Here is a 15,913-nt window from a genome sequence, read left to right as displayed (position 1 = left end):
TGGGCAGAAATTTCTTTGACATCGGCTGTAGAACATTTTTCTGCATCTGTCTCCTTAGGCAAGGGCAGCAAAAGCAAAATTAAAATGTTGAGACTAGATCAATATGAGATAGCTGAAAATTTACACCTCTCAGAATGGCTAAAATCAAAAAGACAGGAAATAACAGGCATTGGCAGGGGTGTGGAGAAAAGAGAGCCCTTGTATGCTTTCTGTGGGAATGCAAATTGGTATAGCCGTTGTGGAAAACCATATGGAGGTTCCTCAAAAAATCAACAGAACTACCATATGATGCAGTAATTCCATTACTGGGCATTTATCCAAAGAAAACAAAAACACTAATTCAAAAATATATATGCACTCCTATGTTACAGCATTATTTATAATAGCTAAGATATGGAAGCAGTCCAAGTAGCCATCCATAGATGAATGACTAAAGATGTGGTATGTATATTACCATATATACAGTGGAATATTACTCAGTCATAAAAAATGAAATGTCACCATTTTCAACAACATGGATGGACCTAGATGGTATAATACTAAGTGAAATAAGTCAGAGAAAGACAGATATCATATGATTTCACTCATATGTGGAATTTAAGAAACAAAACCAATGAGCAAACAAAATAGTAAAGAGACCAAATAACAGACTCTGAAATACAGAGAACAAACTGGTGGTTGCCAGGGGGGATGTGAGTTTGGGGATGGTAAAGTAAATAAAGGGGATTAGGAATACACTTAAGGGAGCACCTGGGTGGCTCTTGATTTGAGCATGAAGCCTGCTTAAGATTCTTTCCCTCTCCCTCTGGCCCTCCCTCTCTGCTTGCTTGCTTGCTTTCTCCCTCTTTCCTTCCCTCCCTCTCCCTCTGGCCCTCCCTCTCTGCTCTCTCTCTCTTTCTCCCTCTCTCCTTCCTTCCCTCTCCCTCTCTAAAAAAAAAAAATAATAATAATAATAATGCACATCATGGTGAGCACTTAGAAATGTGTCAGATTGTTGAGTTACTATATTGCACATCTGAAAAGAATATAACACTGTATGTTGATTATACTTCAACCCATTTCTCTAAACCCTTACCTTAACACAATGGAGATGTTACTAGCTTTTTAATCTTCTAATCTGTTGGATGAAAAGTGATACCTTGTTTTAGTGTACCATTTATTTTTATGAATGCATTTACACATCATTTCTTATATTTCTTTGGTCAGTCCATGACCTTTGCTCATTTTTCTCTGTTCTTTATCTTATTGTAAGACACTTTCTACATTAAGGAAATGACCCTTTTCAATACATTACAAGTGGACTTTTTTCTATTCTTTTTTAACTGTACATGGTGTTTACACTAATAGTTTTGAATGGCCCATAATGGTCTTTAAATTTTTATTGAACCCATCTGCCCTTTTATAACAGATTATATCTCATCTACAAATGGACAGGTTTCTATTTGTGGGCCATTTTATATAAGTAGATACAGATATATTTTATTTAATCTTGAAACCTCATTAAATTTTCACTGTTCATTATTCACAGTTATTTCATTATTTACAGTTGTTTCAGAGAGCTTTTAAATATTATGTTTTTGCAGGCCTCAGACATCCAGGCAAGGACAGTAGTACTTACCTGGTCACCTCCTTCCAGTTTCATTAATGGTGAAACAGATGAGACTACTGTACCAGAGCTCTATAGTTACGAAATTCTGGTCTCGAGTACTGGAAAAGATGGGAAATACAAAAGTGTTTATGCGTAAGTACTTGTTATGTTTTATTCCTTCCATTATGTAAGTTAGTGATTTATCATAAAGAGTTTAATACTAATTTTGTTCTGTTTTTCCCTCTCAGTGCTTTTATTTTGAATCTATAAATCGACAAGTGATACTGATTTCAATGTATATAGTCCAAATACCAGCTGATAAACGTCTGTCTCCTACCGCTTGAAATAATTGCTTTCATTGGCTACATTCAGCGTTAGTATTTTTCAGTAGGCTCCCTAGTAGATATTTCACTATTCACATATTCCTGAGACATTAATATAAATTGTTGTATGTAGAAGCCCAGAATGGAAATAGGGAACTGTTAGATTATGAACTCATGAAATATAATGCTCCTCTAAAGAGTTGGATTTAATTGTTAATATGTCAGGCTAATACCCTAGTGTAAAATGAATTTAGTACCATTGTTCCTCATTTGTATGTTGGTATGTTAATAATCATATTTTGAAAACCTGTCATAGTTCTCTTTCCTTGACTGAAAAATGTTATAATGCACCAAAAGCCTTGGAAAGAGTCAGTGGCTAAAACTGTGACATTTATGACTGACAATTGTAAAATAAATAATTTTTTGTCCTTATTCATATAGAAGTTGCTTATCTAATGAAAAAGGAAAGAGTAAAGTTTATTACTAATAATAATTTAAACACTGGGAATATTATAAAGGAAGTGATTAGTCATTTGAATGATCATAATTAACAAACACTGGACACATCAACCTTCTTGATATCTTTTCAAAAAATAGCTAATATAAGGAAGAAAGGAAAGTGAAACTGCTCCAGTATTTACTATCTAGTTACATAAGGTTAGAAAAATATCCTGTCTCCTCCTCTCTATTGACATTTCCTTGTATATATTCTATTCGTATATCTTAAAAGAGACAAAGCTACCTACAGGGTAAATAGGGGATAAAGGATCATCAACAGAAGGTTTCTTTTTGTGGTAATGGCTGTTTCTAGTTAGATGGCTGCTTGCTAGGAGGAAGCATTTACCTCCGTTTGCAGCCTGATCAAAGAGACAAGAGGATTATTAGTCACCTTCTTTACACCAATTAAGGTCTCTCTCTGAGGATGCTACTATAGCTGCCCAATTCTTTCCTCAGTGGGACCCGTTTTCTTATATTTACTGGTTTTGATTTGAGAAATGGTGGTGGGGGGGGAAGGTCCATAAAGTGGAGAGGAAAGAAACTTGGCTAAAGGAAAAGGAACAGAGAACAGTGGTTTTTTAAAAAAGTAGAAAATGGGCTGGGTTTTTTTGGCCACATGTATAAGTAATAGTTGTAACAAATGATCATTTTAGGAAAATGTACTATTATATTTAAAAATGTGAAAATGTAATAGTACCCATGAGTGAAATGCTTTACTTCAAAATATTCACTTTTTTAATGATATGCTCATTAAACTAATATTTTACATAAGATTCCATTTTATAGTCTAACAAAATGCAGAAGTGACACACTCCTTGTAAAAACTTGGTACTTTTGATTTCAGTGATACACGGGTTATTTAGCATTTTAATTGTGAAAAATGACTTTTTAAATAACTGAAACTGGTTTCATTTCTTTAATAAGCTAAATACCTTCCCTGACTACACACACACACACACACACACACACACATCTGGCTTCTACCATTGATTTGCTTAGGACACCTTTTGTTTTTGTTGGGGGTTTTTTGTTTGTTTTTTTAATTTAGTGATTCATCACTTATATACAGCACCCAGTGCTGAACATAAAAGCTCACCTCCTTAATACTGATCATCCATTTAGCCCATCCCTGCACTTCCCTCCGTCAACCCTCAGTTTGTTCTCCATCCTTAAAAGTCTCTTAGAATACTGCTTCTCTCTCTTTCTCGTTTTGCCTTCCCAAATGTTCATCTCTTTGTTTCTTAAATTCTACATATGAGTGAAATCATAAGGTATTTATCTTTCTCTGATTTATTTCACTTAGCGTAATACACTCTAGTTCCATCCACGTCATTGCAAATGGTAAGGTTTCTTTTTGATGGCTGAGTAATATGCCTGTGTGTGTGTGTGTGTGTGTGTGTGTGTGTGTGTGTGTCTGTCTGTCTGTCTGTCTGCCTAACATCTTTATCCATCCATCAGTGTATGGACATCTGGGCTCTTTCCATAATTTGGCTGTAGTTGATACTGCTGCCGTAAACATTGGGATGCATGTACCCCTTCAAATCAGTATTTTTGTATCCTTTGGTTAAATACCTAGTTGTGCAATTGCTGGGTCATAGGGTTAGTTCTATTTTAACTTTTTGAGGAACCTCCACAGTGTTCTCCAGAGTGGCTGCACCAGTTTGCATTCCCACCAACAGTATAGAGGGTTTCCCTTTCTCTGCCACCTCGCCAAAACCTGTTGTTTCCTGTGTTGTTAATTTTAGCCATTCTGACAGGTGTGAGATGGTGGTTATGATTTGTTTCCCTGATGATGAGTAATGTTAAGCATCTTTTCATGTGTCCATTAGCCATCTAGATGTCTTCTTTGGAAAAGTATATATTCACATCTGCCCATTTCTTAACTGGATTATTTGTTTTGGGGATGTTGAGTTTGATAAGCTCTCTATAGATTTTGGATAATAATCCTTTATCAAATATGTCATTTACAAATATCTTCTCCCATTCCATAGGCTACCTTTTCGTTCTGTTGATTGTTTCCTTCACTGTGCAGAAGCTTTTTATCTTGATAAAGTCCCAGTAGTTCATGCTTGCTTTTATTTCCCTTGCCTTCAGTGACATGTCTAGTAAGAAATTGCTGTGGCTAAGGTCAGAGGTTGCTGCCTGTTTTCTCCTCTATTCCTATCTCATGTTTAGGTCTTTCATCCATTTCTAATTTTGTGTGGCATAAGAAAGTGATCCAGTTTCATTCTTATGCATGTGGCTATCCAGTTTTCCTAACGCCATTTGTTGACGAGATTATCTTTTTTCCATTGGATATTCTTTCTTGCTTTGTCAAAGATGAGTTGAGCATATAGTTGTGGGTCCATTTCTGGGTTTTCTCTTCTGTTCCATTGATCTATGTGTCTCTTTTTCTACTAGTACCATACTGTCTTAATGACAACAGATTTGTAATAGAGCTTCAAGTCCAGAATCGTGATGCCTCTAGCTTTGCTTTTGTTTTTCAGGATTGCTTTAGCTATTTGATGTCTTTTGTGGTTCCATACAAATTTTAGGGTTGTTTGTTCTAGTTCTGTGAAAAATGCTGGAGGTACTTTGGTAGGAATTGCATTAAATGTATAGATTGCTTTGGGCAGAATAGACATTTTAACAATGTTTGTTCCTCCAGTCTATAACTGTGGAATGTTTTTCCATTTCTTTGCATCCCTGTCAGTTTCTTTCAAAGTTTTCAGAGTACAGATCTTTTACCTCTTTGGTTAAGTTTTTTCCTAGGTATCGTACAGTTTTTGGTGCAGTTGTAAATGGGATCAATTCCTTGATTTCTTTTTCTGCTGATTCATTGTTGGTAAATAGAAACGCAAAAAATTTCTGTACCTTGATTTTATATTCTGCAACTTTGCTGAATTCATTTTCAATTTTTTGGTGGAGTCTTTTGGGTTTTTTACATAAGAGTATTGCATCGTATGTAAATAGTGAAAGTTTGACTTCTTCCTTGCCAATTTGGGCACCTTTTCTTTCTTTTTGTTGTCTGATTGCTGAAGCTAAGACTTCCAGTACTATTTTAAATAATAATGATGACAGTGGACATCTCTGTCTTGTTCCTGACTGTAGAGGAAAAGCTCTCAGTTTTTCCCCACTGAGGATATTAGCTGTGGGTCTTTCGTATATGACCTTTATGGTGTTGAGATATGTTCCATCTCTACCTATTTTGTTTTGAGGGTTTTTATCAAGAACGGATGTTGTAAAATTTTGTCAAATGCTTTTTCTGCATCATATGGTTCTTAACCTTTCTTTTATTAATGTGGTATATCACCCTGATTGGTTTGCAAATATTGAACCACCCCTGCAGCCCAGGAATAAATCCCACTTGATTGTGGCAAATAATTCTTTTACTGTACTATTGGGTTTCTCTTGTTGAGATTTTTTGCATCCATGTTCATGAGGGATATTGGCCTGTAATTCTCCTTTTTGGTGAGGTCCTTGTCTGGTTTTGGAATCAAGGTAATGCTAACCTTGTAGAATGAGTTTGGAAGTTTTCCTTCTACTTATGTTTTTTGGAACAGTTTGTGAGAAGTATAGGTATTAACTCCTTTAAATGTCTGGTAGATTTCCCTTGGAAAGCCATCTGGCCCTGGGCTTTTGTTTGTTGGGAGATTTTTAACTACTGATTCAATGTCCTTATTGGTTATGGGTCCATTCAAACTCGTATTTCTTCCTCTTTCAGTTTTGGTAGTTTGTATGTTTCTAGGAATTTGTCTCTTTCTTCACTTGCCTAGCTTGATGGCATATAATTTTTCATAATATTCTCTTAAAATTGTTTGTATGTCTGTGCTGTTCGTTGTGATCACTCCTATTTCATTCATGATTTTATTACTTGAGTCCTTTATCTTTTCTTTTTGATAAGTCTGGCCTAGCAGTTTATCAATTTTATTAATTATTTCAGAGAACCAGCTCTTAGTTTCATTGATCTGTTCTACTGGGGTTTTTTGTTCTTTTTTCTGTATTGCTTATTTCTGCTCTAATATTATTTTCCTTCTTCTGCAGGCTTTAGGCTTTATCTGCTATTCCTTTTCTAGCTCTTTTAGGTATAAGGTTAGGTTGTGTATCTGAGACTTTTCTTGCTTTTTGAGGTGGGCTTGTATTGCAAGGACCTCTTGGGTCCTCTTAGGATCACCTTGTTTTAGACTGTCATGTTTTCATTTTTATTTCATTTCACTGAAGTTTTTTTATTTCTTCTTTGATTTCCTGGTTAACCCATTCATTCTTTCGTTGGGTGTTCTTTTACCTCCATGTATCTGTATTCTTTCAAAATTTTTTCTTATGGTTGACTTCAAGTTTTATAGCATGGTGGTCTGAAAATACATATGGTATGATCCTAGTCTTTTTGTACCACTTGAGGCCTGATTTATGACCCAGTATGTGATCTTTTCTGAAGAACGTTCCATGTGTACTTGAATGCATGTTCTGCTGCGTTAGGATGAAATGCTCTGAATGTATCTGTTAAGTCCATCTCGTCCAGTGTGTTATTCAAAGCCCTGTTTCCTTGTTGATCTTCTGCTTAGATGATCTGTTCATTTGTAAGTGGAGTGTTAAAGTCTCCTACTATTATTATATTATCAATGAGTTTCTTTAAGTTTGTTATTGATTTATATATTTGGGTGCTCCCAAGTTGGGGGCATAAGTCTTTACAATGTTAGATCTTCTTGATGAATAGACCCCTTAATTATGGTATAATCCCTTCTTCATCTCTTATTACAGTCTTTGGTTCAAAATCTAGTTTGATATAAATTTGGGTACTCCAGCTTTCTTTTGGTGTCCAGTAGCATGATAGATGATTCTCCATTCCCTCACTTTCAACCTGCAGCTGTCTTTAGGTTTAAAATGAGTGTCTTGTAGGTAGCATATAGATGAGTCTTACTTTTTTATCCATTCTGGTACTGTGTCTTTTGATTGGAGCATTTAGTCCATTTACATTCAGAGTAATTATTGATAGAAAGGAATTTAGGTGCTGTTGCGTTACTTGTAAAGGTATGTTTCTGATGATGGCCTCTGTTGCTTTCTGGACTTTGTTGTTTTTGGTCTTTTTCTCCCTATTCAAAGAGTTTCCTTTAATACCTCTTGCAGGGCTGGTTTAGTGGTCGCAAACTCCTTTTGTTTTTGTTTGTCTGGGAAATCCTTCTATTGTGGATAGACAGCTTTGCTGGATGAAGTATTCTTGGCTTCATTTTTTTCCCATTCAGCATGTTGAATATATGCTGCCATTCTCTTCTGCCTGCTAAGTTTCTGTGGACAAGTCTGCTGCAACCCTGTATTCCCTTGTAGGTTAAGGACTCTTTTTCCCTTGCTGCTTTGAGGGTTCTTTCCTTGTCTGTGTTTTTGTGTGTGTGTGAATTTGACTATGATGTGTCTTAGTCATGGCTGGCTTTTCTTGAATTTAATGCGAGTTCTCTGTGCTTCTTGGGTTTTGATGTCTGTTTCCTTCCTCCAGATTAAGGAAGTTTTCAGCTATAATTTGCTCAAATAAAACCTTACGCCCTTTTTCTTCTTCTTCTTCTGGGACTCCTCTATGATCAAATATTACTATGTTTTTAAGGAGTCAATGAATACCCTAACTCGACATTTATGATCCTATGCCTTTATTTCCTCCTTCTTTTCAGCTTCATTATTTTCCATAATTTTATCTTCTATATCTGTATTCTCTGCTTCATCCATCCTCATTATCATTGCATCCAGTGGATTTTGCCTTTTGGTTATACCATTTTTTATTTTGGCCTGACAGGTTTTTAGTTCTTTTATCTTTGCAGTAAGGGATTCTCTAGTATCTTCTGTGCTTTTCTCAAGCCCAGCTAGTATCCTTATAATTGTTGTTTTAAATTCTTATTCAGGGGGCGCCTGGGTGGCTCAGTGGTTGAAGCCTTTGCCTTCGGCTCAGGTCATGGTCTCAGGGTCCTGGGATTGAGTTCTGCATTGGGCTCTCTGCTCAGCGGAGAGCCTGCCTCCTCCTCCTCTCTCTCTGCCTGACTCTCTGCCTACTTGTGATCTGTCAAATAAATTTTTTTAAAAATCTTAAAAAAAAAAAAATTCTTATTCAGGCATCTTATTTATATCTGTATTGGTTAAGTCCCTGACTGTTACTTCTTCCTGTTCTTTCTTTTGGGGTGAATTCCTCTGTTTTATCAATTTTGGGGGTGATTCTTAGGAAAGCCTCTTGTACTCCTGCTCCTGAGAGTTAATTGGCTATATATATATATATATATATATTTTTTTTTTTTTTAAAGAAAGAAAAAGGAAAAAATAAGGTTTTATACTCTCTTGGGCCTGGTGATTCAGGAGGTATTTCAGAGTGCGCACTCTGTAGTTTTGTTTTGGCTGCTTCTTCCTACATGTCAGTCCTCTACAGAATTCTCTTTGCCTGCAGTAGGTGGTATTTGGACCTTGTCTACCAAATGGCAGGTTTTAACTAGGTGTGTTTTGGTCTGCTTGTTGAAAGAAGCTAGATCCATCAAAAAAAAAACAAAAACAAAAACGAAAGAAAGAAAGAAATGAGATCCTAGATCCTATTTTCCCTAGAGCTGAAGCTTTGCAGCACTCTGTGATTAGTAGACTTGGTGGGGTTTGTGCTAGTCTTCTGACAGATGGTCCTGCTGCACTGATTCTCAGGCAGGCTTGCCCTAATGGAGATGTACTTGGAGGGTACTGGGGCCTGGGGTGGGGGGGCGGTGCTTGGTGTAAGTAGCTCCAGCCTCTACTAGGAGGGCATGGGGTGGTGCTGTGTTGCTCACTGAAGTTGGTTAGTGCTGATGGGTATGGGGGAAATGGTGTTGCCCTGCTTTCTGACCCATACTGGGGAGTTTGTGTCTGCCACTCTTCAGGAACCCCTCTCAGAAGAGCAGTCACCCCTCTTGTGTTTCAGCTTCTGTCAGATCCCTGCCTTCACCCTGTCTCTCCCAGGTGGCACAGTACCTCCTATGTTTTATCTCGGGCACGGGGCTGGGTTTCAAAACTCCCAATTTTATGGACTCATGCTGATCCTCTGGGGGAGGGTCTTGCCATGCTGTGGCCAGTGCCAGTTTGCCCCAGTAAAGCAGTCCCACAACTGCAGTGGCTCCGAATTTATGGTAAAGTGCAGCAAAAAGCATCACCAAGGTTTGCTGCCCTCAGCCAGTGTCTGTATTCCCATGCCAGTGAACAGGGATGCACATTGGTGCTGCCAGTTCTTTCGCCCCCAGAGAGGCCATCCACCATTTCCAAATGCATTCCAAAAAAGGGAACTGTTCTTCCCTGTGTGACCCAGGGCATCCTTAGACCACACTGCCCACTCCCAGGTCTGTGCCCTTCTTCCCCACCAGAGCACTGCTAAGTCTGCTAGGCACAACCCCACCAATAGCACAGACTTATCAAAGACTTTGAGCTCTGCTGCTTATAAAAATTTGCCATAGTCAGCACCTCTTCTTTTCTTAGTCACTGGTTTGGGGGAAGATTTTTTTCTTGTGCAGTCTCCTACCTGCTGCTTCACTTTTTCATTTCTCTCTCTCTCCTCTTTCCATGATCAGGGCTCCTGCCCCTCCACAGCACCTACAGCTGTTCTCTCCCCAGATGAACTCTCCACAGCTCTTACCTTCCACAAGGTGGCCATTTTGTTCTCTCGGTCCTCATTGATTTTTTGTGTGTTTAGAATGATTTGATATTTATCTAGCCATATTGGAGGGAATAGGCAAGCTTAGGAGCCCCTACTCCTCCACCATCTTAACTCCTCTGTGCACCCACTGTTTGGACACCTTTCTGTTTAAAAGTGGTATGCAGGTATATAACTTAAGTTTGGTATATATTCTTATTACACAAATTCTATATTGATGGAATCTGAATATGGTTACAACTGGTAAAGAAAGAAACAGTGTAATTTCATAAACTGCCACAAACTGAAGCGTATATGATGTAAATCCTGTGGAAATTCTTCTTTATCAGACTATTAAATGTTCCTTTTTTTTCCCCCAGAGGAGAAGAAACAAGTGTCACTTTAAATGATCTCAAACCAGCTACAGATTACCATGCAAAGTAAGGAATGTCTACATGTTGTCTTAGTATGATATGATAGAGCATAGGTAGTTTTTTAAATAATTTCATTAAAAGCCTGGAATATAATATAATTATTAATTTTGGATTAAAATCGTGAATTTGTGGACTTTGGTTTTTCCTTTGGTACAGTTGTTAACACGTTTCCCAAAAAAACCAAAAACATTTAACTGAAATGTTATGTTGAACGGTTAGTTATCCTGTTTGTAGGACCTTGGGATTGGAATGAATATACAGATAATAAGTATAATATGTCTGCATATTATATTCACATGGAAAACTCCCCGCTTTTGAAATTTTTGCAGAACAGAAGCATTAATAATTGTTGATTTGTACTTAATGTATTTTTACTACATTGTGTTTTAGAAAGAGTTTGGGATATTAAATTAAAATTTTCACAGCACTTAGGGGTGCCTGGCTGGCTCAGTCAGTGGAGCATGCAACTCTTGATCTTGGGGTTGTGAGTTCAAGCCCCACATTGGGTATAGAGATTACTTAAAAATAAAATCTTCTTAGAAAATTCACAACATTTAACTGAGAGGTAACTTAAATACTGTTTTATTCTGCATAGTTCTATTATAATTTACCAACATTTTACATACTAAAGCCTCCCCAGCTAGGACTCATTAATCTATATTTGGTTAGTCACCCCATTTGTGGTTGGGATTATTCCTATTAAACTATTAAATTAAGTCTTCAATTATACTTTCTGTGGATAAAGCCGAAGTATTGTCCAACTTAGCACTTTCAAACTGTAGGCTGCAACCATTATTAAATCATGAAATTTGGGGGTTATAGTCAGCATTTTTAATTAAATAATCAAATAAAATAGAAGTTATCTGTATATATCCCTTAGGGATAGTTGCAGGATACTTTTCTTTCTTGTGTGTGTGTATGAGCAAGTACATATCATATAGTTGTGATATGTTGTCACAACTTAAGATGTATTTCTTACTTTGTGTTACAGTCAAGAAATAGGATGAAGCCTCTGGTCTATTCTGTATTTCTTTTTTAAAGAGCCATCTTTTACTTTGACACGCATTTTTTTTTTCTCTTAAAGACTTTATTTTTAAATAATCTCTCCACCCAACGTGGGGCTTGAAACCCCAGCCTGGAGATCAAGAGTCACATATTTTACCAACGGAGCTAGCCAGGTGCCCTCCCTTGTTTTCTTGATAGAACATTTGGAAGACACCTTACTGATTTGGAAGTACTTAAAGTTGATGCCTATTGAAGCTAGAATACAATTATTCTACTGTTCAAAACTATTTCTTTTTATCACCATAGAGTCCAGGCAGAATACAATTCTATGAAGGGAACTCCTTCAGAAGCTGAAAGCTTTACCACCTTAAGCTGTGAACCTGACATACCTAATCCACCCAGAATAGCCAATCGGACCAAAAATTCACTCACTTTGCAATGGAAGGTAAGAATATTCTTTAGAGTACTTTCCAACTGGACATTTACTCCTTCCTCCCTCCTCCCCAACTTCAGTTGTTCTTGTCTAGAGACAAAAAAGAACTTTAAGATAACTTGTTCTTCTTCTTTACATATACTAAATCTTAAAATAATACTCTTAATGATTTTTTCTTACTGTGTGTAAATACAGTAGAAAAGACTATTATATAATTAGTAGTCCTTACAATACTGGACATGGGATGGCATTGAGAGTCTCAGCAGTGCTTCTGAAGTTCATTACAATGCCTTTATATCCTAAATTTTACCATAAAATGAAGTTCATAGTAACTAGACTCATAGTTTTAAAAATATAGGGGGAGGGGCGCCTGGGTGGCTCAGTGGGTTAAGCCTCTGCCTTCGGCTCAGGTCATGATCTCAGTGTCCTGGGATCGAGCCCCGCATTGGGCTCTCTGCTCAGCAGGGAGCCTGCTTCCCCCTCTCTCTCTACCTGCCTCTCTGTCTACTTGTGATCTTTGTCTGTCAAATAAATAAATAAAAACTTTTAAAAAATAAGAAATAAAAAAATAAAAATATAGGGGGAGAGGAGTCAAGATGGCAGAAGAATAGCAGGCTGAGATGACATCAGGTTGCAGGAATTCAGTTATATAGTTATCAAACCATTCTGAACACCTACAAATTGAACAGGAGATCGAAGAGAAGAAGAGCAGCAATTCTAGAAACAGAAAATCAATCACTTTCTGAAAGGAAAGACATGCAGAGAAGTGAATCTGAACCGACTAGAAGATAGACCACAAGGGGAGGGGCTGGCTTCCAGCAAGCAGTGCAGCAGTGGAGCACAAAATCAGAACTTTTAAAAGTGCTCCACTGAGGGACATCACTCCAGAGGTTAAATGGGTCTGGAGCCCTCACGGGGACAGCATGGTCTCAGGTCCCATGGGTCACAGAAGGATCAGGGTGTCTGAGTGTAGCAGAGCTCACAGGTATTAGAGTGGGGAAGCTGGCTACAGAGATGGAGCCGAGGAGTGAGCTCTCTACCTTAAACTCTGATCTGTGGCACAGTCAGGCCACTGCTCTTTAAGTAGGGACCCCATAAGTGGCAGATCCAGGGAGAACCCCCAGAAGAGCAGAGCAGCAGGAATCTGCTGGGTTTGGAGACTCCAAACAGGGCCTTGAGCCAGAGACAGAAACGCTCAATCACAGGCCAGGTGAGCTCGGAGCGTGGCCAGAGACCAGGGAGACAGGAGTGATTGAGCACTTTTCTCCAAGAGCGCACTGAGGAGCGGGACCCCAAGCTCTCGGCTCCTCCATGCCCAAGATTGGGAGGTCGCCATTTTCATTCCCATCCTCCAGAGCTCTATGGAAACCGGAAACCGTTCAGGGAACAAAAGCTCCTAAGAGCAAACCAGAGCAGATTACTTAGTCCAGCCTCTGGCAAGGGCGGTGCAATTCCGCCTGGGCAGACACTTGAGAATCACTACAACAGGCCCCTCCCCGAGAAGATCTGCTTGAACATCCTTCCCAGACCAAGCTCACTGATCAAGAACAGCAGAATCCAGAGGAGGGGAAAGCAAAGCATGGAATTCATGGCTTTCTCCCTGTGATTCTTTAGTCTTGCATAGTTAATTAAATTTTTAAATTTTATTTTTTTTCTTATCCTAATTTGTTTAACTTTTACTCTTTCCTCTTTTAACATTTTTAACTAGTTTATCTTAACAATACCTTTCTTTAAAGAAATCCTTCTGGAACCTTTATTATTATAGTCATATTTTATCCTTCATTGTATCTAACTTTATTTTTTGTATACATACAGGGTTTTTTCTTCTAAAAAATTTTGTGATAAAACTTCTTCTAATAAATCAAAATATACCCTGAATCTAGCACAGGGCTTTGTTCTAGTCTCCAGCCTGAGCAGATTCTCTCTACCTTCTTTTTCTTTCTTTCCCCAACCAACTTACCTTATCAACTCATTTTGTAGAATTTTTATTAAATTTTCATCTTTACAGTCTTATTCCATCCCTTCATCATGTTTACCCTCATTTTTGTGTGTGTGTGTGTCTCTCTCTCTCTCTCCATATATATATATACATACACATACACATACATACAGATTTTGGGAGGTAGTTTCGTCTGAGAGACCAAAATACACCCAAAATCAAGTGGGTGGCTTTGTTCTATTCACCAGTCAAATATATATATATATTTTTTTAATTTTTTTAACTTCTTTTTACCCACTTTCTTCTCCCCATGATTTGGCGTCTCTTCTGATTTGGTTAACACACATTTTTCTGGGGTCTTTGTGACCGTTTTAGTATTTTATTCTCTCGCTCATACATTCTTATCTGGATAAAATGGCAAGGTGGAAAAACTCACCACAAAAAAAAGAACATGAGGCAGTACCAAAGGCTAGGGAACTAATCAGTACGGACACTGGTAATATGTCAGATCTAGAGTTCAGAATGACAATTCTCAAGGTGCTAGCTGGGCTCAAAAAAGTCATGGAAAATATTAGAAAAACCCTGTCTGGAAAAATAAAAACCCTTTCTGGAGAAATAAAAGAACTAAAATCTAACCAAGCTGAAATTTAAAAAGCCATTAATGATTATGCTGAGTGAAATAAGTCAAGCAGAGAGAGTCAATTATCATATGGTTTCACTTATTTGTGGAGCATAACAAATAGCATGAAGGACATGGGGAGTTAGGAGAAGGCAGTTGGGGGAAATTGGAAGGGGAGGTGAACAATGAGAGACTATGGACTCTGAAAAACAATCTGAAGGGTTTGAAGAAGTGGGGGTGGGAGGTTGGGGGAACCAGGTGGTGGGTATTAGAGAGGGCACGGACTGCATGGAGCACTGGGTGTGGTAGAAAAACAATGAATACTGTTATGCTGAAAATAAATTTTAAAAAAATGATAAAAAAAAAACGTGTACAACATTAAAAAAAAAGCCATTAATGAGGTGCAATCAAAAATGGAGGCTCTTACTGCTAGGATAAATGAGGCAGAAGAGAGAATTAGTGATATAGAAGACCAAATGACAGAGAATAAAGAAGCTGAGCAGAAGAGAGACAACTACTGGACCACGAGGTGAAAAATCGAGAGATAAGTGATACCATAAGATGAAACAATACTAGAATAATTGGGATTCCAGAAGAAGAAGAAAGAGGGAGGCAGAAGGTATATTGGAGCGAATTATAGTAGGGGATTTCCGTAATATGGCAAAGGGAAGAAGCATCAAAATCCAGGAGGCACAGAGAACTCCCTCAAAAATCAATAAGAATAGGTCCACACCCCGTCATCTAAAAGTAAAACTTGCAAGTCTTAGTGACAAAGAGAAAATCCTGAAAGCAGCCCGGGACAAGAAGTCTGTAACATACAATGGTAAAAATACTAGATTGGCCGCAGACTTATCCACAGAGACCTGCCAGGCCAGAAAGAACTGGCATGATATATTCAGAGCACTAAATGAGAAAAACATGCAGTCAAGAATACTATATCCAGTGAGGCTAGCATTGAAAATAGGAGAGATAAAAAGCTTCCAGAACAAACAAAAACTAAAAGAATTTGTAAACACCAAATCAGGTCTACAGGAAATATTGAAACGGTTCCTCTAGGCAAAGAGAGATCCTAAAAGTAGTAGACCAGAAAGGAACAGAGATGATATGTAGTAACAATCACCTTACGGGCAATACAATGGCACTAAATTCATATCTCTCAGTAGTTACCCTGAATGTAAATGGGCTAAATGTCCCAGTCAAAAGACACAGGGTATCAGAATGGATTAAAAAAAAAAAAAAAATCAATATGCTGTCTACAAGAAACTCATTTTAGACCCAAAGACACCTCCAGATTTAAAAGTGAGGGGGTGGAAAACAATTTACCATGCTAATGGACAACAAAAGAAAGCTGGGGTGGTAACCCTTATATCAGATAAATTAGATGTTAAGCCAAAGACTATAATAAGAGATGAGGAAGGATACTACATCATACTTAAAGGGTCTGTCCAACAAGAAGATCTAACAATTTTAAATATCTGTG

At 37.8% G+C, this 15,913-nt stretch overlaps 1 protein-coding gene across 5 annotated transcripts in view; it reads left to right on the top strand.

Moving 5' to 3' along the window:
* FNDC3A (fibronectin type III domain containing 3A) overlaps positions 1-15,913 on the top strand; it is a 180,232-nt gene that overhangs the window by 123,691 nt on the left and 40,628 nt on the right. For all 5 annotated transcript variants that reach the window (XM_047723391.1, XM_047723392.1, XM_047723395.1 and 2 more), the window contains 3 exons: positions 1,584-1,741; positions 10,384-10,443; positions 11,749-11,887. In XM_047723391.1, coding sequence (XP_047579347.1) covers positions 1,584-1,741; positions 10,384-10,443; positions 11,749-11,887 — 357 coding nt within the window. The remainder of the gene's footprint in view (positions 1-1,583; positions 1,742-10,383; positions 10,444-11,748; positions 11,888-15,913) is intronic.

This window comes from Lutra lutra, chromosome 3 (genome assembly GCF_902655055.1).
Source record: "Lutra lutra chromosome 3, mLutLut1.2, whole genome shotgun sequence".
NCBI lineage: Eukaryota > Metazoa > Chordata > Mammalia > Carnivora > Mustelidae > Lutra > Lutra lutra.
The sequence above is the reverse complement of the archived record's forward strand: the minus strand, read 5'-3'. Positions and strand labels throughout refer to the sequence as shown.